This window comes from Chiloscyllium plagiosum, unplaced genomic scaffold (assembly GCF_037043375.1).
Source record: "Chiloscyllium plagiosum isolate Xiang-an unplaced genomic scaffold, Cpla_swu_hap1 HiC_scaffold_32, whole genome shotgun sequence".
Taxonomy (NCBI): domain Eukaryota; kingdom Metazoa; phylum Chordata; class Chondrichthyes; order Orectolobiformes; family Hemiscylliidae; genus Chiloscyllium; species Chiloscyllium plagiosum.
The window spans coordinates 367,234-391,664 of record NW_028270170.1 but is presented as its reverse complement, the minus strand read 5'-3'; the positions used below and the strand labels follow the sequence as shown (position 1 = coordinate 391,664).

Genomic DNA, 24,431 nt, shown 5'->3' with positions numbered 1-24,431 from the left:
TTTGAAATTCCCCATCGGCTGTTCTCTCTACTGTGACACCCAGAATGGCAGTTTGTTGCTGTTTTCCTCCTCTTCAGCAAATTTTATGCCAGCAAGGATATTATTGATGGTCTTGAAGGTTTCCTCTAATTTGTTTCATTTAGCAATGACAAAGGTATCACCTACGTAGCGGCCCAAAGTTTGGGTTGGATGGTTGGCAGAGCAGTTTGTTCAAGTCTCTGCATTACTGTCTCTGCTAAGAACCCTGATATTGGAGACCCCATGGGCGTTCCATTGGTTTGTCTGTAGGTTTCATTATTGAAAGTGAAGTGGGTGGAAAGGCATAGGTCCACTAGCTTGATGGTATTGCTTGTTGATGAAGTTGGTCTGTTTGGTGTATGTGTCTTTGGGTCTTCTAATAGTATCATCAGTGTTTCCTTGGCCAGATTAATGTTGATGGATGTGAACAGGGCTGTTACGTCAAAACAGACCATTATTTCATCCTCTTCTTTCTTGGTGTCTTTGATGGTTTTCAGGAATTCTTGGGTGGAGTTGGTGGAGTGGCGTGAGTCTCCTACTAAGTTTTTTAGTCTTTTGTGTAGCTCCTTGGCTAATTTGTAAGTTGATGTTCCAGGTAGCAAGACTATGAGTCTGAGGGGAGCTCCTGGTTTATGAATTTTGGGTAATCTGTAGAAGCATGGTATGTTGGACCCATTTGGTTTCATTTTTTGGAAGTCTGTCTTACTTAATTCTCCAGATTTCTGAAGTTTTTTTCAGTAGGGTTGAGATTCGGTTTTCTAGTTGTGGGGGGGGGGGGGGGGGGGGGGTCAATCTATCACCATCTGTTGGTAAATGTCAGTATCTGCAAGCAATGCATTTGCTTTTTCAATGTAGTTTGTTTGGTTTAAAATGACTGTCAAGCATTCTTTGCCTGCAGTAGGATAACAATGTATTTATCTTTTTTGGTCCTTCTAGTGCTTTCCTTTCTTGTGTATTGAGTGTGATTCCATCCTTTTTCCTGCTTAATTTTGGTGCAACTGTCTGTCTAATGGTTTGCTGGGTTTCTTCTGTGAGTTCACTTTCTTCCATTTTGCCAGAGCGGCGAGGAGAGAAGGAATGGTGAAGCGAGGGCTGCCGGGAAGGCTGGGTTTTCCTGCATTAAAAGGGACTTACCTCGGGAGTTGGGCCTCCATTTGCCGAGAGTTGCAAGGGAGGAGCGAAGGACTTCTGGGAAGTCACATATTTGTGTGGTTGCGTTACCCGAAACACTACTCGGGTAGTGTCTCCCACCCATCCTCCTCCTCTAACCAAAAAAAACAGGATCTGTGCACCAGCTTGGGAAGGTAATGAGTTTATTTTTTTTATTCCTTATTTTTTCAACAGTCTCTTTGGGAATTTAGAATAGTGGGAATGGAGGTTAGGGCAGTTGAATGTTCCTCCTGCAGAATGTGGGAGGTAAGGGTCACCACTAGTGTCCCTGCTGACTACATCTGCGGGAAATGCACCCAATTCCAGCTCCTCGAAAATTGCGTTAGGGAACTGGAGCTGGAACTGGATGAACTTCGGATCATTCGGGAGGCAGAGGGGGTTATTGAGAGGAGTTACAGGGAGGTAGTCACTCCTAAGGTACAAGAAAAAGGCAGATGGGTTACAGTCAGGGGACGGAAAAGGAACCGGCAGGCAGTGCAGGGATCCCCTGTGGCCATTCCCCTCAACAAGAAGTATACCATTTTGGATACTGTTGGGGGGACCACTTTCTAGGGGAAAGCAGTGGGGTACAGGGCTCTGGCACAGAGTCTGTCCCTGCTGCTCAGAAGGGAAAGGGGAAGAGGAGCAGAGCAGTAGTCATTGGGGACTCCATAGTTAGGGAGACAGATAGAAGGTTCTGTGGGGACGAGAGAGAGTCACGGTTGGTGTGTTGCCTCCCAGGTGCCAGGGTTCATGATGTCTCTGATCGTGTTTTTGGGATCCTTAAGGGGGAGGGGGAGCAGCCCCAAGTCGTGGTTATCATTTGCACCAACGACAGAGGTAGGAAGACAGATGGGGATTTAAGGCAGAAATTCAGGGAGCTAGGATGGAAGCTTAGAGCTAGGACGAACAGAGTTGTTGTCTCTGCTTTGTTGCCCGTGTCATGTGCTAGTGAGGCAAGGAATAGGGAGAGAGAGGAGTTGAAAAGGTGGCTACAGGGATGGTGCAGAAGGGAAGGTTTTGGATTCTTGGATAATTGGGGCTCTTTCTGGGGGTAGGTGGGACCTCTACAAGCAGGATGGTCTTCATCTGAACCAGAGGGGTACCAATAGCCTGGGAGGGAAATTCGCTAAGGCTATTGGGGTGGGTTTAAACTAATCCAGCAGGGGGATGGGAACCAAAATTGTAGTTCGAGTATAGAAAAGGTTGAGAGTAGGGAGGTTCAAAATCAAGTTTCAGGGAGGCAAGATGGCCCCGGCAAGCAAGACGTTGGTTTGAAGTGTGTCTACTTCAACGCCAGGAGTATCCGGAATAAGGTGGGTGAACTTGCAGCATGGGGTGGTACCTGGGACTTCAATGCTTTGGCCATTTCAGAGACATGGTTAGAGCAGGGACAGGAATGGTTGTTGCAGGTTCCAGGATTTAGATGTTTCAGTAAGAACAGAGAAGATGGTAAAAGAGTGGGAGGTGTGGCATTGTTGGTCAAGGACAGTATTACAGTTGCAGAAAGGATGTTTGGGGGCTCGTCAACTGAGGTAGTATGGGCTGAAGTTAGAAACAGGAAAGGAGAGGTCACCCTGTTGGGAGTTTTCTATAGGCCTCAGAATAGTTCCAGAGATGTAGAGGAAAGGATAGCAATGATGATTCTCAATAGGAGTGAGAGAGACAGGGTAGTTGTCATGGGGGACTTCAACTTTCCAAATATTGACTGGAAACACTATAGTACGAGTACTATAGATGGGTCAGTTTTTGTCCAGCGTGTGCAGGAGGGTTTCCTGACACAATATGTAGACAGAGCTGAAAATGTGTTGCTGGAAAAGCGCAGCAGGTCAGGCAGCATCAAAGGAAAAGGAGAATCGACGTTTCGGGCATAAGCCCTTCTTCAGGAATCCTGAAGAAGGGCTTATGCCCGAAATGTCGATTCTCCCCATGACAACTACCCTGTCTCTCTCACTCCTATTGAGAATCATCATTGCTATCCTTTCCTCTACATCTCTGGAACTATTCTGAGGCCTATAGAAACACAGCAACACATTTTCAGCTCTGATCTCCAGCATCTGTAGTCCTCACTTTCTCCTCCACAGTATGTAGACAGGCCAACAAGGGGCGAAGCCACATTATATTTGGTACTGGGTAATGAGCCTGGCCAGGTGTTAGACTTGGAAGTAAGTGAGCACTTTGGTGATAGTGATCACAATTCTGTTATGTTTTCTTTAGTAATAGAAAGGGATAGGAGTATACCACTGAGCAAGAATTACAGCTGGGGGAAAGGCAATTACGATGTGATTAGGCAAGATTTACGGAGTGGTAAGCTAGAGGAGATACATGTTAGGAAGGAAGATGTGTTGGATATTTTGAACAATTTGAGGATAGACAAGTCCCCCGGGCCTGATGGGATATATCCTAGGATTATGTGGGAAGCAAGAGAGGAAATTGCAGTACTGTTGGCAATGATCTTATCATCTTCACTGTCAACGGGGGTGGTACCAGGGGACTGGAGAGTGGCGAATGTTGTGCCCCTGTTCAAAAAAGGGAATAGGGATAACCCCGGGAATTACAGGCCAGTTAGTCTTACTTCGGTGGTAGGTAAAGTAATGGAAAGGGTACTGAGGGATAGGATTTATGAGTATCTGGAAAGGCACTGCTTGATTAGGGACAGCCAGCACGGATTTGTGAAGGGTAGGTCTTGCCTTACAAGTCTGATTGAATTCTTTGAGGAGGTGACCAAGCATGTGGATGAGGGTAGAGCAGTGGATGTAGTATACATGGATTTTAGTAAGGCATTTGATAAGGTTCCCCATGGTAGACTTATGCGGAAAGTCAGGAGGCATGGGATAGAGGGAAATTTTGCCAATTGGATAGAAAACTGGCTAACCGGTCAAAGTCAGAGAGTGGTGGTAGATGGTAAATATTCAGCCTGGAGCCCAGTTACAAGTGGAGTTCCGCAGGGATCAGTTCTGGGTCCTCTGCTGTTCGTAAATTTTATTAATGACTTGGATGAGGGAGTCGAAGGGTGGGTCAGTAAATTTGCAGATGATACGAAGATTGGTGGAGTTGTGGATAGTGAGGAGGGCTCTTGTCGGCTGCAAAGGGACTTGGATATGATGCAGAGCTGGGCTGAGGAGTGGCAGATGGAGTTCAACCCTGCCAAGTGTGAGGTTGTCCATTTTGGAAAGACAAATAAGAATGCGGAATACAGGGTTAACGGTAGGGTTCTTAGTGAGGTGGAGGAACAGAGGGATCTTGGGGTCTATGTTCATAGGTCTTTGAAAGTTGCCACTCAGGTGGATAGAGCTTGTAAGAAGGCCTATGGTGTATTAGCGTTCATTAGCAGAGAGATTGAATTCAAGAGTCGTGAAGTGATGTTGCAACTGTACAGGACTTTGGTTAGGCCACATTTGGAGTACTGTGTGCAGTTCTGGTCGCCTCACTTTAGGAAAGATGTGGAAGCTTTGGAGAGGGTGCAGAGAAGATTTACCAGGATGTTGCCTGGAATGGAGAATAGGTCGTACGAGGATAGGTTGAGAGTGCTAGGCCTTTTCTCATTGGAACGGCGAAGGATGAGGGGTGACTTGATAGAGGTTTATAAGATGATCAGAGGAATAGATAGAGTAGACAGTCAGAAACTTTTTCCCCGGGTACAACAGAGTGTTACAAGGGGACATAAATTTAAGGTGAAGGGTGGAAGGTATAGGGGAGATGTAAGGGGTCGGTTCTTTACCCAGAGAGTGGTGGGGGCATGGAATGCGCTGCCTGTGGGAGTGGTAGAGTCAGAATCTTTGGTGACCTTTAAGCGGCAATTGGATAGGTACATGGATGGGTGCTTAAGTTAGGACAAATGTTCGGCACAACATCGTGGGCCGAAGGGCCTGTTCTGTGCTGTATTGTTCTATGTTCTATATTCTATTTAGAAAGCATAGGATGGGGAAGGAAACTGCAGGGAACAGGCACATTAGAAATGTGGAGCTTATTCAAGGAAAAGCTCCTTTGTGTCGTAGAGAAGTATGTATCTGTCAGGCAGGGAGGAAGCTGTAGAGCGTGGGAGCCGTGGTTTATGAAGGAAATGGGATCTCTGGTCAAGAGGAAGAAAAAGGCTTATGTTAGGATGAAATGTGAAGACTCAGTTAGGGCCCTTGAGGGTTACAAGGTAGCCAGGAAAGACCTAAAGAGAGAGCTCAGAAGAGCCAGGAGGAGACATGAGAAGTTGGGAGAGGATCAGGGTAAACCCTGAGGCTTTCTATGGGTATTTAAGGAATAAAAGAATGACAAGAGTAAGATTAGATCCAATCAAGGATAGTAGTGGGAAGTTGTGTGTGGAGTCAGAGGAGATAGGGGTAGCACTAAATGAATATTTTTTGTCAGTATTCACTCTAGAAAACGACAATGTTGTCGAGGAGAATACTGAGATACAGGCTACTAGACTACGTGTGATTGAGGTTCACAAGGAAGAGGTATTAGAAATCCTGCAGAGTGTGAAAATAGATAAGTCCCCTGGGCCGGATGGGATTTATCCTAGGATCCTATGGGAAGCCAGGGAGGAGATTGCTGAGCCTTTGGCATTGATCTTTAAATCGTCATTGTGTACAGGAATAGTGCCAGAAGACTGAAGGATAGCAAATGTGGTTCCCCTGTTTAAGAAGGGGAGTAGAGACAATCCTGGTAATTATAGATCAGTGAGCCTTACTTCAGTTTTGGTAAAGTATTGGAAAAGGTTATAAGAGATAGGATTTATAATCAACTAGAAAATAATAATTTGATTAGGGATAGTCAGCACGGTTTTGTGATGGTTAGGTTGAAGGAGGTTAAGGTGAGGGTGATAGGCCGGAGAGGGGTGGGGGCGGAGAGGTCAGGAAGAAGATTGTAGGTCAAGAGGGCGGTGCTGAGTCTGAGGGTTGGGACTTCGACTGACTGAACTGGTCCTCACTCTGAACAATCTCTCTTTCCAATCCTCCCACTTCCTCCAAACCAAAGGAGTATCCATGGGCACCCGCATGGGCCCCAACTATGCCTGCCTCTTCGTTGGATATGTGGAACAGTCCATCTTCCGCAGCTACACTGGCACCATCCCCCACCTTTTCCTCAGCTACATTGATGACTGTATCGGCGCTACCTCGTGTTCCCACGAGGAGGTTGAACAGTTCATCCACTTTACTAACACCTTCCACCCCGACCTCAAATTTACCTGGACCGTCTCAGACTCCTCCCTCCCCTTCCTAGACCTTTCCATTTCTATCTCAGATTACCGACTCAACACGGACGTTTACTATAAACCCGACTGACTCCCACAGCTACCTAGATTACACCTCCTCCCACCCTGCCCCCTGTAAAAACGCCATCCCATATTCCCAATTCCTTCGCCTTCGCGGCATCTGCTCCCAGGAGGACCAATTCCAATACCGAACAACCTAGATGGCCTCCTTCTTCAAAGACCGCAATTTCCCCTCAGACGTGGTTGACGATGCTCTCCACCACATCTCCTCCACTTCCCGCTCCTCCGCCCTTGAACCCCCGCCCCTCCAATCACCACCAGGACAGAACCCCACTGGTCCTAACCTACCACCCCACCAACCTCCAGATACATCGTATCATCCTTCGTCATTTCCACCACCTCCAAACAGACCCCACCACCAAGGATATATTTCCCTCCCCACCCCTATCAGCGTTCTGGAGAGACCACTCCCTCCGCGACTCCCTCGTCAGATCCACACACCCCCAACCAACCCAATCTCAACTCCCGGCACCTTCCCCTGCATCCGCAAGAAATGCAAAACTTGCACCCACACTTCCCCCTTCACTTTCCTCCAAGGCCCCAAGGGATCCTTCCATATCCATCAGAAATTCACCTGCACCTCCACACACATCATTTACTGTATCCGCTGCACCCGATGTGGCCTCCTATACATTGGGGAGACAGGCCGCCTACTTGCGGAACATTTCAGAGAACACCTCTGGGACACCCGCACCAACCAACCCAACCGCCCCATGGCTGAACACTTAACTCCCCCTCCCACTCCGCCAAGGACATGCAGGTCTTTGGCCTCCTCCATCGCCAGACCATGGCAACACGACGGCTGGAGGAAGAGCGGCTCATCTTCCGCCTAGGAACCCTCCAACCACAAGGGATGAATGCAGATTTCTCCAGCTTTCTCATTTCCCCTCCCCCCACCTTTTCTCAGTCCCAACCCTCAGACTCAGCACCGCCTTCTTGACCTGCAATCTTCTTCCCGACCTCTCCGCCCCCACCCCCTCTCCGGCCTATCACCCTCACCTTAACCTCCTTCCATCTATCGTATTCCCAATGCCCCTCCCCCAAGTCCCTCCGCCCTACTATCTTAGCCTGCTTGGCACACCCTCCTCATTCCTGAAGAAGGGCTTGTCCGAAACGTTGATTCTCCTGTTCTTTTGATGCTGCCTGACCTGCTGCGCATTTCCAGCAACACATTTTTAAGCTCTGATCTCCAGCATCTGCAGTCCTCACTTTCTCCTAGCATTAATTCATTGTTAATTAAAGAATGGAAAGCTACATTACTGGCCAGAGTGTGTGCAGGCAGTGGCAGCAACAGCCTTATTGGTAGAAGAAAGTTGGAAACTTACTTTTGGGGGAGCCTTAATAGTCAGAACCCCACATCAGGTACGGACCATATTAAATCAGAAAGCAGGGCGGTGGCTTACGGACTCTAGAATTCTAAAATATGAAGTAATTCTAATAGAGAGGGATGATCTTACATTGATCACAGATATTTGTCTGAATCCAGCTACCTTTCTCTGCAAAGGGGAGGATGAAGCTCCCTCAGACCCAGAACATGACTGCCTCGACATTATAGAATATCAGACTAAAGTAAGAATGTACCTTAGAAATATACCTCTACATGCATGGGTCCTCCAAAGTGATTGAAGGTAAAAGACACAATGGATATGCAGTAGTGGATGAAATAGAGGGGAGTGTTATTGAGGCTAGTTGACTACCCAACGATTGGTCGGCACAGACTTGCGAACTTTATGCACTAGGAAGGACCGTTAAGACCTTGGAAGGCAAAGAAGGAACTGTATATACAGATTCTAAGTATGCCATCAGGATGGCACGCACATTTGGGAAGATGTGGCAGGAGAGGGGACTGATAAACAGTAGGGGTAAAGAACCTGGGCTCCGAACATTTCAGAGCATTCAGGTAGATTATACCGAATTACCCCGAGTGGGAAGACTGAGGTATATGCTGGTAATAGTTGATCACCTATCTGGATGGGTGGAGGCATACCCTTTAGCCACTGCCACCGCAAGTGGGGTGTCCAAGATAATACTTGAACACTTAATCCCCAGATACACGAATGTATAGATTTGGATCAGGGAACTCATTTTACTTCCAAGATACTCCAGGGAGTGATGAAGGGGTTAGGAATCTCCTGGGATTTCCACACCCCTTGGCACCCACCTTCATCAGGAAAAGTTGAGAGAATGAACCAGACACTCAAGAAGCAGTTATCTAAATTAATAGTAGAAACAAGACTCCCTTGGACTAAGTGTTTACCAAAGCCCTTTTGCAAGTATGAACAGCTCCAATGAAAGATATGGGGCTGTCCCCTTAGGGAACATTGTTTGGCCTGCCCTATCTGGGAACGAAAGGAGTATTGCCAACCCTGGAGACTAAAGCTCTGTTCTTAAAGAAGTATATACTGGGCTTGTCCTCCTCTTTGTCTTTTCTTAGGAGACAAGGATTACTGGCACAGACTCCGCCCTTTGAATTTGCCGTTTATCCCATCCGGCCGGGAGGTTGGGTCCTAATTAAGTCATAGATAGAAACTAAATTGCAGCCGGATTGGAAGGGACAGTACCAGGCTCTTTTGACGACTGAAACGGCGATACGCACGGCAAAGAAAGGCTGGACTCACTACACCAGGATTAAAGGACTGATGGAATCCCCGGTTAAGAAAGAAGTCTGGACGGCCGAATCAACAGAAGAACCACTGAAACTCAGATTCAAAAGACTTTAAGTAAGTGATTTTTATGCGGATGCGGGATAGTTTCTTTTTGATACCTATATATTGTATTGCATGTTAAATCTCTCGGTCCTTCAATACTATTGTAGGATGCTGGGGACGCTTAGGGTTACCATATTAGCTTTCTTAGTATTGGGATTTTGTCAAATTATGCTGTCATCTCCATATTTGTTATTAACGGTCCCTGAGTCTGGATATCCGCAAGTAATAGAGGTTGATGCTTGCATCCTAGTAAAATGCACAGATGTAAAGTATCAGAGAGAGTATATTTCCTCCAAAATCCTTCTTAAGACCCAACCGGCACAGGGTATGGTTCACAAAAACTGTCACCTGGCATCACTATCCATAGAGCCCCCTTTCGTCCAGCACTAGACTGTCCTGACAGAAAGTGCCACCCGATATATCTCACCATTAAAAATACCTCCTCTGAAGACTCCTTTCCCCGTAAAAACGGGTCTCGACTCCTTACTAACGATTTAAAGATAGTAATGGAAGCCACTGGGGAATGTTTTTCGGGCTGCTGTTTCCGAATAGCCATAGGAAACGGAAAATGAGCCAAACAACTTGATAATAAGATTCATCAACCTTTTGCCCCTGCCAACGACCCAAAGGTGGTAAAAATTATGGAGGTGAAGGACTTGAAGCAGACCATTGAAATAGAAACTGGATATGGGGACGCAAATGCCTGGGTTGAATGGGTAAAGTACACTGTTAAAACTCTGAATAAAAACAATTGCTATGCATGTGCCTCCGGTAGATCGGTTGCCCACATAGTCCCCTTTCCGCTCGGGTGGAACCGAAACAGGAAGGGCATGGAATGTATAATACCCCGAGTGGGGTATCAGGATAAGACTGCATGGAATGATAGGAATTGTACATCCCTATCTCTAATGTTCCCTCCCTTGGAGAAGACAGATTTGAAAGCTCCCTTCCCTTGTTTTTGACCACGGTCGGGAATCACACATCGTGTATAAGCCGACAGGGTACAAATTGGTCTAGAGACTTGGGGAAGCTGAGGTTATGTATAGAAACTCAGAATGACACCGAAACAGACAAAGGAGGGAACTACTCAGCACTCAGGGTTTCCCGGGCGGATCTCTGGTGGTACTGTGGAGGCAGAATATTGTGACCTACCCTACTTCCTGACTGGAGAGGGATATGTGCAATTGTGCAATTGGCAATTCCATTCACCTTGGCATTTGAGAAGGAGAAGGTGGTAGTAACAAAGAATGAGAGGAGTAAAAGGTCATTATTAGATACTTCCTTTGATGATAGGATTTATCTCGACTCTATAGGAGCTCCTCGAGTGGTCCCCGATGAGTTCAAGGCCCGCAATCAGATTTGAATCGACCCTATTTTGGTGGGTAACGGTCAACAAGAATGTGGATTGGATAAACGATAATTTTTACAACCAGCAAAGATTCATCAATTACACTAGAGATGCAGTCAAGGGTATTTCCGAGCAACTTAATGTAACCAGCAGCATGGCCTGGGAAAATAGACTGGCCCTAGATATGATCCTAGCTGAAAAAGGGGGTGTATGTGTGATGTTAGGAGATAGCTGTTGTACCTTTATTCCAAATAATACAGCACCTGATCGGTCAATCTCTCGTGCCTTGCGAGGATTGACCATCTTGGCGGAAGAATTGGCTGAGAATTCAGGAGTGGACACATCACTCAAGAGATGGCTGGAATCATGGTTTGGGAAATGGAAGGGAGTCTCCATCCTCACCTCTCTGATAGTGATAGCAGGGGTACTGACAGCAATTGGCTGTTGTATCATACCTTGTGTACAAAGGTTAACCCAGTGGCTAATTGAGATGGCCTTAGCAAAACAAATGCCTCTAAAAGGTAATCAGGCAGAGGAACTCAACCTCTTGAACAATGAGGGGATGGTTGACCTTAAGGAATTAGCCACTATAAATGAAGTCTCAGGGATGATGCTAGCGAACTGGAAGGCAACGTATGAGACAAATGAAGAAGACAACACTTAGTAGCCAAGAAGAAAAGGAGGGGATTGTAAGGTATAGGGTTAAAATTGTGCAGAATAAGGGAACAGGTGTTGCTTCTGCAAAAGTTTACATTATAAAATTAGGCTGTGCATGTCAAAACTAAACAGTGAGAAGCGAAAACAGGTAGAATTATCTACGACTAATAGGGCAGAGCGACCGTGTAGCGGGATGTACCAGGCATAGGAGAACAGAATAAGCGAAAACAGGTAGCATTATCTATGACTAATAGGGCAGAGCAACCTTGTAGCGGGGTGTACCAGTAACAGGAGAATAGTGTGCCAGTCGCAGGAAGAATGTGACCAACTGATGGAATTTAGTTTGGCAGGATGATCGCACGAAGACAGCAAACTATGCCAGGATAGTCACATATAAGTGATGAGATAAATAAGAGTAAGGGGCGACAGGCTTAGAGTAATGGGAGAAGTAAGCAGAGGCGGAGAGAAACTAGACAAAGGTGGAGTGAAGCTAAAGCTTGTGATAGGCTACGCGCTACAGCAAAAGTAACCAATGGGGTGAAAGGGGAGGACCGAGAGATGCAGCTGAACAGCATAAATCAGAATGTAACCCTCAGATTGGGGTACTTACTCATTAGGCACCCGTTCTTGCAAGTACGTATCAATAAAATTCACTGCTTCAGAATTTGACTTGGACTGAAATTTATTAATATGAGTTTTGTTTCTCACACATGGTATATAGAGCTGTGATGTTTCCCACCTCCTATATGGTTCTGAGAAACGACACCTCAAGGCACTGGAGCAGTACCACCAATGATGCCTGCGCAAAATCTTGCAAAACCACTGGGAAGAAAGTCACACAAATGCCAGCATCATTGACAAGGCCAACTGCCCCAGCATCGATGCACTGACTATGATGGACTGGGCACATTACCCACATGATCGAAACACAACTCCTCAAGCAGATGCTCTACTCCCAGCTTTTTGAAATGACAGGCAAGCCTCAGGTGGACAGAGAAAGTACTTCAGTGATACCCTTAAGGCCTCAGTGGTGAAGTGTGGCATTCCTGCAGACATCTGGGGATCACTGGTTCAAGAACGTCCAAAGTGGAAGAGGAACATCTGGGAAGTCACCAAGCAACTTGAGACTTGCAGTCAGAAAAAAGCAGAGGCCAGACAAAAACAGTGTTAAGGAGCACATTCCCACACCAACACCATATCTACCCCTTCTCGTGACCACCTTCTACAACAAGAGTAACAAAACTGACAAAGGGCCAGTTAGACTCAAAACATCAGCTCTTTTCTCTCCTTACAGACGCTGCCAGACCTGCTGAGATATTCCAGCATTTTCTCTTTTAGTTTCAGATTCCAGCATCTGCAGTAATTTGCTTTTATCCTTGGTCTGTAAAGACATCTACAGACTCACGCTGAGTGGAAGAGAGTCATCCTCTTCTGCAAGGGACCATCATTGATAATGTAAAAAAATCACACAACACCAGGTTATAGTCCAACAGGTTTAATAGGAAGCACACTAGCTTTCGGAGCGACGCTCCTTCATCAGGTGATTGTGGAGGGCTTGATCATAACACAGAATTTATAGCAAAAATTTGCAGTGTGATGTAAGTGAAATTATACATTGAAAAATTGATTGTTAAGCCTTTCATCTGTTAGAACACAGTGATGGTTTCACTTCTTTCATGTGTAAATCACAAACCCTTTTTTTTAAAGTTGCATTCTCGGGTTAGCTGTTAACAATGGTGATAGCTAGACAATGTGTTGAAGGTGTTAGCCCCCTGTGTTCTCTGTCTATGACCTGATATTTAGATTGATTCTAATCTAAAAAGTGACTTTGTAGTCCCCAGTCCAACACCGGCATCTCCAAGTCATTGATAATGATAGGGTTAAGGTTAGTGTGCAGTTTAGAGTCAGTATTATCTCTGTTGCTATGGTAAAGTTAGTGTTAATGTTGGGTTTTGGGAGCACTGTTTCACTTCAGGGTTTTATTTCGGGTCAGCTTTATGTTGGAGGTTTATTGTGGTGTTATCGGCTAGGGTTACTGTAATCTGGACTACACCTCCTCCCACCCTGCCCCCTGTAAAAACGCCATCCCATTCTCCCAAATCCTTCGACTCCGCCGCATCTGCTCCCAGGAGGACCAGTTCCAAAAACGTACAAACCAGATGGCCTCCTTCTTCAAGGACCGCAATTTCACCCCCGACGTGGTCGACGATGCCCTCCACCGCATTTCTTCCACTTCCCGCTCCTCCGCTCTTGAGCCCCGCCCCTCCAACCGCCACCAGGACAGAACCCCACTGGTCCTCACCTACCACCCCACCAATCTCCATGTACAGCGCATTATCCACCGTCATTTCCGCCACCTCCAAACGGACCCCACCACCAAGGATATATTTCCCTCCCCTCCCCTATCAGCATTCCGTAAAGACCACTCCCTCCGTGACTCCCTCGTCAGATCCACACCCCCCACCAACCCAACCTCCACTCCCGGCACCTTCCCATGCAACCGCAGGAGGTGCAACACTTGCACCCACACCTCCCCCCTCACCTCCCTCCACGGCCCCAAAGGAAACTTCCGTGGTGGGCGGCACGGTGGCACAGTGGTTAGCACTGCTGCCTCGCAGCGCCAGAGATCCGGGTTCAATTCCCGACTCAGGCGACTGACTGTGTGGAGTTTGCACGTTCTCCCCGTGTCTGCGTGGGTTTCCTCCGGGGGCTCCGGTTTCCTCCCACAGTCCAAAGATGTGCAAGTCAGGTGAATTGGCCATGCTAAATTGCCCGTAGTGTTAGGTAAAGGGGTAAATGTAGGGGTATGGGTGGGTTACGCTTCGGCGGGTCGGTGTGGACTTGTTGGGCCGAAGGGCCTGTTTCCACACTGTAAGTAATCTAATCTAATCTAATCTAATATCCGCTACAGATTCACCTGTACCTCCACACACATCATCTATTGCATCCTCTGCACCCGATGTGGCCTCCTCTATATTGGGGAGACAGGCCGGCTACTTGCGGAGCGTTTCAGAGAACACCTCTGGGACACCCGGACCAACCAACCCAACCACCCTGTGGCTCAACACTTCAACTCCCCCTCCCACTCCACCAAGGATATGCAGGTCTTTGGACTCCTCCAACGCCAGACCACAACAACACGACGGTTGGAGGAAGATCGCCTCATCTTCCGCCTAGGAACCCTCCAACCACAAGGGATGAACTCGGATTTCACCAGTTTCCTCATTTCCCCTCCCCCCACCTTGTCTCAGTCAAATCCATTGAATTCAGCACCACCTTCCTAACCTGCAATCTTCTTCCTGACCTCTGCGCCCCCACCCCAGTCTGACCTATCACCCTCACCTTGACCTCTTTCCACCTATCACATTTCCGACGCCCCTCCCCCAAGTCCCTCCTCCCTACCTTTTATCTTAGCCTGCTGGACAAACTCCTCATTCCTGAAGAAGGGCTTATGCCTGAAACGTCGATTCTCCTGTTCCCTGGATGCTGCCTGACCTGCTGCGCTTTTCCAGCAACACATTTTCAAGTTACTGTAATCACCCTACCGACTAGGCCTCACCTGAAGCGCATGCGCCGTAAAGTGGCGCCGGTATTCTGGCGAAAGAGAAACACATTCTCCCCAAATAACCGGGAACCGCCGGAGCCCCGCCCCCAAATAACCGGGAACCGCCGGAGCCCCGCCCCCAAATAACCGGGAACCGCCGGAGCCCCGCCCCCAAATAACCGGGAACCGCCGGAGCTCCCCCCCCAAATAACCGGGAACCGCCGGAGCTCCCCCCCCAAATAACCGGGAACCGCCGGAGCTCCCCCCCCAAATAACCGGGAACCGCCGGAGCTCCCCCCAAATAACCGGGAACCGCCGGAGCTCCCCCCCCCCCAAATAACCGGGAACCGCCGGAACTCCCCCCACAAATAACCGGGAACCGCCGGAGCCCCGCCCCCAAATAACCGGGAACCGCCGGAGCCCCGCCCCCAAATAACCGGGAACCGCCGGAGCCGCCCCTCTCCGCCCGCCCGGAAGAGCGTCCCGCGCAATGAACAAACAGAAAGAAAGTGCCGGTGAGTTTGTGCAGCGTTCGAGCCGGAGACAGGAGCGGCGGGGCGGGTGGTTTCAATCTAAAGTTTCTTTGATTAATTCGATACAGTTGAAAATCTGCGAAACATGAGAAGTTTGGTCGAGGTTGCTCTTGTAATCTATAATTTTATTCTAAATCAGCAGCAGTAGGTTCCCTGAAATTTATAGTAGAGTAGTGGATAGAAGCCCTTCGGGCCATCATGTCCGCACTGACCATCTGTCTAAGAAAATGAAGAACTGCAGATGCTGGAAATCAGACACAAAAGCAGAAATTCCTGGAAAACTCAGCCAGTCTGGCAACATTCACAAAAAAAATAAGTGTTAATGTTTCCGGTCTATTGACTATTCTTCAGAATAGATTGTCATTCGAGAAAAGGTGGAAAATATGCAGAAGATGGTATGGGGGAGGAGTAAAAAGATAGGTTGAGATGGAGCCTAGACAGAGGGAAAAACAATTGGACTGACAAAGGAATGGATAGAAGTCGGCCTGGGAGAAGTCGGCCTAGAAACAAAAATATGCTGGAATCCAAAGTAGACAAGCAGGAAGCTGGAAGAACACAGCACATGAATATGCAAGGAATGGAGGGATATGGACCTTGGGCAAGCAGAAGGTATTGGTTTAATTTGGCAGATGTTCAGTACAACATCATGGGACGAGTGGCCCATTCCTATACTGTGAGCAGCGAATACAATAAACTAGAATGAATGAAGTGCAAGTAAGTGCTGTTTCACTTCAAAGATGTGTCTGGGGTCTTGGATAGTGAAAAGGAAGGAAGTAAACAGGCGATTGGGTTGGAAGGTCCTGAGGGGCAAGATGTACATGTATTTGGAAAGGAAAGACTGATAAGGGATGGATGTTGGGAGTGGAGGAGGAGTGGCCTAAGGTGTCTCAGAGGGAACTGTCCCTATGGAAGGCTGACGGGGAGGAATGTATGTGTCTCGTAATAGATGGAGGTAGCAAAAATGGCAGCTAATGATCCTTTGGGTGTGAACACTGGCGGGGTGGTCAGTAAGGGCCGGGGGACTCAATTGTTCTGGGAAGGAAGATAAGGTGTGAGGGCAAAGTGAGGGAAATAGGTCGGACATACCTGAGGGCTCTGTCAACCACAGTGTTAGGGAAGAAATTAGACATTTTGCAGGCTTCCTTGAAGAAGCTGGCATCATTGGAATAGATGCGACTGAGATGGAGATACTGAGAGAATGAAATAGAGTCTTTACAGAAAACAAGGTGTGAAGATGAACAGTCAACATAATGATGATGATTGCTAACCTGCTTGGTTTTGTTTTCGGTGCCTCAGCAGGTAAAGGCAGGTATTCCACATGCCAATTTAACTACCTTACCTACCTTCAAGTTTCAATGTTCATGCACATCAAGCTCCCTCTGAACTCCTGTCATTCAACATGTTCTTCATTGCTTTGTTCATCCTCCCAAAATGCATAATCTCTCACATTTCATGAGTAAACTCCATCCGACCAGCCCATCTAAATCATGTGGGAAGCTAGGGAAGTGATTGCTGGGACTCTTACTGAAATATTTGTATAATTGATAATCACAGGTGAGGTGCGGAAGACTGGAGGTTAGCTAACATGGTGCCACTGTTTAAGAAGGATGGTAAGGACAATCCAGGGAACTATAGTCGAGTGAGCCTGATGGTGGTGGGCAAGTTGATGGATGGAATCCTGAAGGACAGGATGTACATGTATTTGGAAAGGCAAAGACTAATGAGGGATAGTCAACATGGCTTTGTGTGTGAGTAATCATGTCTCATAAACTTGATTGAGTTTTTAAGAAGTAACAAAGAGGATCGATGAGGGCAGAGCTGTAGACGTGATCTATATGGACTTCAGTAAGGCATTCAACAAGGTTCCCCATGGGAGACTGATTAGTGAGGTTAGATCTCATGGAATAGAGGGAGAACTAGCCATTTGGATACAGAACTGGCTCAATGGTAGAAGATAGAGGGTGAATAAAGAACAAAGAAAATTTAAAGCCCAGGAACAGGCCCTTTGGTCCTCCAAGCCTGAGCTGATCCAAATCTACTGTCTAAACCTGTCGCCCAATTCCTAAGGAGAAAGTGAGGACTGCAGATTCTGGAGATCAGAGCTGAAAAATGAAGAAGGGCTTATGCCCGAAACGTCGATTCTCCTGCTCCTTGGATGCTGCCTGACCTGCTTTTCCAGCAACACATTTTTCAGCCCAATTCCTAAGCATCTGTATCCCTCTGGTCCCCACCTACTCATGCATCTGTCCACGCGCATCTTAAATGAATCTACCGTGCCTGCCTCTACCACATCTGCTGGCAACAAGTTCCAGACACCCACTACCCTCTGTGTAAAGTACTTGCCGCCTGGATCCCTCTTAAACTTTTCACCCCTCACCTTGAAAGCGTGACCTCTCGTTATTGAATCCTTCATTCTGGGAAAAAGCTTATCTCTATTTACCCTGTCTATACCCTCCATGATTTTGTAAACCTCATTCAAGTCCCCCCTCAATCTCCTTTTTTCTAATGAAAACAAACCTAACCTACTCAATCTCTCTTCATAGCTAGCACTTTCTATACCAGGCAACATCCTCGTAAACCTTCTCTGCACCCTCTCCAAAGTGTCCACATCCTTTTGGTAATGTGACAATCAGAACTGTACACAGTATTCTAAATGTGGCCGAACCAATGTCCTGTACAATTTTAACATGACCTGCCAGCTCTTATACTCAATACCCCATCCAATGAAGGCAAGCATACCATATGCCTTCTTGACGACTCTGTCACCTGTGCAGCAACCTTCAGGGTACAGTGGACCTGAACACCCAGATCTCTCTGCCCATCAACTTTTCCCAAGGCTCTTCCATTCATTGCATAATTAGCTCTAGAATTAGACTTCTCAAAATGCATCACCTCACATTTGTCTGATTGAACTCCATTTGCCACTTTTCTGCCCAACTCTCCAGTCTATCTATATTCTCCTGTATTCTTTGACAGTCCCTTATGCTTTCTGCTACTCCACCAATCTTCGTATCATCTGCAGACTTGCTGATCATACCAACAGTGCCCTCTTTCATATCACAAACAACAGTGGCCCCAACACCACTGGTCACCTTTCTCCATTTCGAGAACTCCATTCAACAACTACTCTTTGTCTCCTGTTGCTTAACCAGTTCTTTATCCACCTAGCTAGAACACCCTGCAAACCATGTGACTTCACTTTGTATTAGTTTACCATGGGGAACCTTATCAAATGCCTTACTAAAATCCATGTATATTACATCTACAACCCTTCCTTCATCTATCAACTTGATCACTTCCTCAAAGAACTCTAGGTTGGTAAGACACGATCTCCCCCACACAAAACCATGTTGCCTATCACTGATAAGCCCATTCGTTTCCTAATAGAAATTGATTTCTCCAGCAACTTTGCCACCACCGACGTCAGACTCACTGGTCTGTAGTTACCTGGAATATCCCTCCTACCCTTCTTGTACAGGGGGACAACATACCGCTTGCTTCTTATATAAGAATAAAATGCTTTGGGATTCTCCTTAATTCTGCTCGCTAAAGCTACTTCATGACCCCTTTCAGCCCGCTTGATTCCTTGTTTAAGACTGGTCCTACTCTTCTGATATTCCTCCAGGGCCCATTCTGTTCTTAGCTGCCTGGACCTTCCTTTTTCCTCTTGGCCAATCGTATGATTTCTCTTGTCATCCATAGTTCATGAATCTTGCCTTTCCTATGTTTTGCCTTCAATGGGACAGCCTATCCTGCACTATCTTTAAGCTATCTTTGAAAGCGTCCCATATATCAAATGTGGACTTCCCTTCAAATAGCTGTGTCCAATCCACATTTCCCAGCTCCTGCATGATTTTGATATAATTGGCCTTGGCCCAGTTTAGTACTCTTCCCTTAGGATCACTCTCACCTTTGTCTACGCGTATTCCAAAACTTACAGAATTGTGGTCACTGTTCCCAAAAAAATCCCCTACCACAACTTCTACCTGTCCTGGCTCATTCCCCAATACCAGGTCCAATGTGGCCCCTTTCTTCGTCGGACTATTGACATACTGCTCCAGAAAACTCTCCTGGACGCTTCTTACAAATTCTGTCCCATCCAGACCTCTGATATTATGTGTATCCCAGTCAATGTTGGGAAAATTAAAATCTCCCATCACCACTACCCTATTGCCTTTACATCTTTCCATAAACTGTTTACCTATTTGTTCTTCTACCACATGCTCACTGTTGGGAGGCCTGTAAGACAGCCCCAACAATGTAACTGCACCCTTCTTATTTCTCATCCACCCATAATGCCTCACTACCTAAGGCCTCCATATTGTCCTCCTTTAGCACAGCCGTGATATCATCCCTGACCAGCAATGCAACTCCACACCCCCTTTTACTTCCCTCCCTATCCTGTCTAAAACGTCTATATCCTGGAACATTTAGTTGCCAATCATGCCCTTCCTTCAACCAAGTCTCTGTGATTGTAATAACATCATTCTCCCAGGTACCAATCTGAGCCCTAAGTTCATCTGCCTTACACACTACTCCTCGCATTAAAGTTCATGTATTTCAGGCCACCAGTTCTTTTGCGTTCATCTGCTCTCTGCCTACTCTTCCCCTTATTAATGTTGTCTTCATGATTCTTACAGTCTCCAGTTTCCACCTCGCTGTTTACTTCTCTTTTCTGGTTCCCAGCCCCCTGCTACATTAGTTTAAAACCTCCCCAACAGCATTAGCAAAAACGCCCCCAAGGACATTGGTTCCAGTCTGGTTCAGATGTAGACCATCCACTTTGTAATGGTCCCAATGTCCAACAATTTTGAACCCCTCCCTCCTACAAGCCACGTGTTCATCCTGCCTACTTTATCATTTCTATGCTGGCGAGCACGTGGCACTGGTAGTAATCCCAAGATCACTACCTTTGAGGTCCTCCTCTTTAACTTCTCTCCTAGCTCCCTGAATTCGTTTTTGAGGACCTCATCTCATTTTTTATTTATATCGTTGGTGCCTATATGCACCAAGACATCTGGCCGTTCACCCTCCCCTTTTTTAGAATGCTCTGCAGCCGAACGGTGACATACCTGACCCAAGCACCTGGGAGGCAACATACCATCCAGGAGTCCTGTTTTCGGCCACAGAACTGTCTATCTACTCTCCTTACAATAGAATCCCCTATGACTATGGCCCTACGAGTCTTTTTTCTGCCCTTTTGAACAGCAGTGCCTGCCATGGTGCCATGATCTTGGCAATTGCTGCCCCCTCCTGGCGAGCCATCTCCCCCAACAGTATCCAAAACGGTATACCTGTTTTGGAGGGAGATGACCGTAGGGGACACCTGCACTGCCTTCCTACTCTTTTTCTGCCTAGTGGAAGGTGGTGGAAGGTTGGTTTTCAGACTGGAGGCCTGTGACCAGTGGAGTGCCACAAGGATCGGTGCTGGGTCCATTTATATAAATGATTGGAAGTGAGCATAACTTTGCAGATGACACCAAAATTGGAAGTATAGTGGACGGCGAAGAGGGTTACCTCAGATTACAATGGGATCTTGATCAGATGGGCCAATGGGCTGAGAAGTGGCAGATTGAGTTCAATTCCGATAAATGCGAGGTGCTGCATTTTAGGAAAACAAATCTTAGCAGGACTTATACACTTTATGGTCAGGTGCTAGGGAGTGTTGTTGAAGAAAGAGACCTTGGAGTGCAGGTTCATAGCTCCTTGAAAGTGGAGTTGCAGGTAGATAGGATAGTGAAGAAGGTGGTTGGTATGCTTTCCTTTATTGGTCAGAGTATTGAGTGCAGGAGTTGGGAGGTTATGTTGTGGCTGTACAGGACATTGATTAGGCCACTGTTGGAATATTATGTGCAATTCTGGTCTCCTTCCTATCAGAAAGATGTTGTGAAACTTGAAAGGGTTCAGAAAAGATTTACAAAGACGTTGCCAGGTTTGGAGGATTTGAACTGGAGAGAGATGCTGAACAGGCTGGGCTGTTTTCCCTGGAGCATCGGACGCTGAGGGGTGACCTTATAGAAGTTTATATATAATTATGAGGGGCATGGAAAGGATAAATAGACAAAGTGTTTTCCGTGGGGTCGGGGAGTCCAGAACTAGAGGGCATAGGTTTAGGGTGAGATGGGAAAGATATAAAAGAGACCTAAGGGGCATAGGGATGTCCAGCACGGAAACAGACCCTTTGATCCAATCCGAACATGCCGATAGGATATCCTAACCTAATCTGGGCCCATTTGCCAGCACTTGCCCCATACACCTCTAAACCCTTCCTATTCATACACCCATCCAGATGACTTTTAATTGTAATTGTACCAGCCTCTACTACTTCCTCTGGCAGCTCATTCCATACATGCACCATCCTCTGCGTGAAAAAGTTGCCCCTTAGGTCTCTTTTAAATTTTTCCCGTATTACCCTAAATCTATGCCCTCTAGTTCTGGACTCCCACACCCCAGGGAAAAGGCCTTATCTATTTACCCTGTCCATGCCCCTTCATGATTTTATAAATCTCTATAAGGTCACCCCTCAGTCTTTCAAGCTCTAGGGAAAACAGCCCCAACCTATTCAGCCTCTCCCTGTAACTGGAATCCTCCAACCCTGGCAACATCCTTGCAAATCTTTTCTGAACCCTTTCATTCTACCCAGCTTTTCCCTTATGCCTCTGTAGTTGCCTTTATTCAGCTGTAATACTGTTACCCATGATTCTAACTTCTCCCTCTCAAATTCCAGAGTGCATTCAATCATATTATGATCACTGCCACCTTAACTCCTTTATCAAGTCTGCCTCATTGCACAACACTAAATCCAGTATTGCCTGTTCCCTAGTGGGCTCCACCACAAGCTGTTCCAAAAAGCCATCTCGTAGACATTCCACAAATTCCATTTCTTGCAATCCATTACCCACCTGATTTTCCCAGTCCACCTACATATTGAAATCCACCATGGTCACTGAAACTTTGCCATTCCCTCGCATCTTTTCTATCTTTTGGTGTATTTGCAGTGCTGGAATTTGATACCCACAACCCTAGAACATTAACTTGGGTCTGTGGGTTATTAATCCAGTGACATTAACACAGCACCACTGCCTTTGCTGTATCCAGTTCAATTCAACCATTCTTTTTATCACCCGAAGTGAAGTGAATTCGTTCTATTGTAGTATTTGCCGTGGTGTAGATTAAGATGCACCGTTTTCTCTTTGCCTCTGTCAGAAGCTGGTTGCAAACTGTTACTAAATATAGACTGTGCCAGGCGTCTTGCAAGAAATGATTTCAGTATTGATATTGGAAATTGATATTTATAATAAACCCAAGAAGAGTATCTCACTGCTAAGCCTATGATGCTTAAACAGTGAATAAGGATTAAGTGAGTTTTGTATGATCGAGAATGGATTCAAATTTAAACATCAGGTAATTTTAACATTTTAATTGAAATGAAAAATCTTTTCTTTTTAGCTGCTTCTGTTATTTTGAAGTATTTGAACGACCAGAATCGGCCATACAGTGCACAAGATGTTTTTGGGAATCTCCAGCGAGAATACGGCTTTGGGAAAACAGTAGGCTTATTTGGTGTTGCTGCTTGTTCTTTCTTTTTAAGTTTTAAAATGTTGTGTCTATGTATGAGAATTAGCAATTTTTGAGGGATGGAACTGCCTCAGGAGACAACTTGAGCCAAAGACATCTGCCCCTTGATGTATGAATCTATTCCATTGGAAATTAACATATGGACAGAGTAAAACCCACTGGCCAATCCAATCTGTCCTATAAAACTTTGTATCACAGTGTGCATGTTATACACCCTACGCCAAGGTATGTAATCTGCTGGAGGAGGCTCGAAAGCCGGTCCAATTCCAGAAAAATATTAGAAATATATTTCTATCCAATTCATTTAGGTGCGTGAGCTAGTTCAGTAAACTACGCTGACCTTAGATAATATTATACAATCTAGAGTGTGATATCTTCTGTCTTAGGTGACCTCTGTCAAAAACAGGTAAATAAAAGCAAAATACTACAGATGCTCAAAATATGAAATATAAATTGGTTCCAAAGAAGAATCATACTGGACACGAAGCATTAATTGTTTCTTTCTCCACAGATGGTGCTAGACCTGATGAATTTCTCTAGCATTGTGTTTTCCTTTCTGCATGATCAGGCCCTGGCCTAGGTTGACAGAATTTATCATTCACTGCATCAACTGGCAGCCAAGTCCACAGGGCTGCTTTTCTCTGGGAAAAGGACCACCTCCAAACTATCTCTTGACATCCTATCTACTCTGTTCTTGCTTCAAACTTCAGATTGAGATTCCTGATTTTATTTGACAAATTTTAGATTTAGATTAGGTTAGAGGGGCAGCCATGGCTACTCGCTGGGCCCCAGTTACACCTGTCTCTTCTTGGGTTACGTGGAACATTGCTTGTTCCAGTCCTATTCAGGCCTTCATCCACAACTATTTCTCTGATATATTGATGATGTAATCGGTGCTGCTTCCCTCTGTTGTCCAGAATTGGAAAAGTTAATCGATTTTGTTTCTAATTTCCATCCCACTCTCACTTTCACCTGGTCTATTTCTGATTCTGCCCTTCCCTTCCTCTGTTTCCATTTCTGGGGATAGACAGGCCACTAAACCTATCGACTCCCACAGTTACCTGGACTATACATCCTCACATCCTGTTTCCTGTAAAGACTCCATTCCATTCTCGCAGTTCCTCCATCTCTGTCACATATATTCTGATGAGGCAAATTTCAACAAGGGAATCTCGGAATTGCCCACCATCTTCCTCAACTGAGGACTCCCCAGCACTGTTGTCATCAGGGCCCTCAACTGGTTCTAACCCATCTCCCATTCTGCTGCCCTCACCCCTTCTCTTCCCTCCCGCAACAGCAATAGGGTTCCCCTTTTTCCTACTTACCATCACACCAGCATTCACATACAGAAGATCATCAACCACCGTTTCCGCCGCCTCCAGCGAGATGCCACCACCAGACACGTATTCTCTTCCCCCCCACTTTGTCTGCCTTCCAAAGGGACTGTTCCCTCTGGGACACACTGGTCCACTCTTCCTTCAGTCCTAACACCACCCCTCCACAGCACCTTCCTCTGCAAATGCTAAAGGTGTAACACCTGCCCATTTAAATTCTCCCTCCTCAGTATCCAAGGGTCCAAACACACCTTCCATTTTACCTACACTTCTCCCAATCTAGTCTACTGCAT

General features: G+C 46.3%; 1 protein-coding gene across 4 annotated transcripts in view; it reads left to right on the top strand.

The window, feature by feature from the left end:
* The first annotated feature begins 15,082 nt into the window (after positions 1-15,082).
* psmc3ip (PSMC3 interacting protein) overlaps positions 15,083-24,431 on the top strand; it is a 114,115-nt gene continuing 104,766 nt past the window's right edge. For all 4 annotated transcript variants that reach the window (XM_087977678.1, XM_043721582.2, XM_043721581.2 and 1 more), the window contains exons 1-2: positions 15,083-15,208; positions 22,676-22,776. In XM_087977678.1, the coding sequence (XP_087833804.1) occupies positions 15,184-15,208; positions 22,676-22,776 (126 nt within the window). In that variant the 5' untranslated portion in view covers positions 15,083-15,183. The remainder of the gene's footprint in view (positions 15,209-22,675; positions 22,777-24,431) is intronic.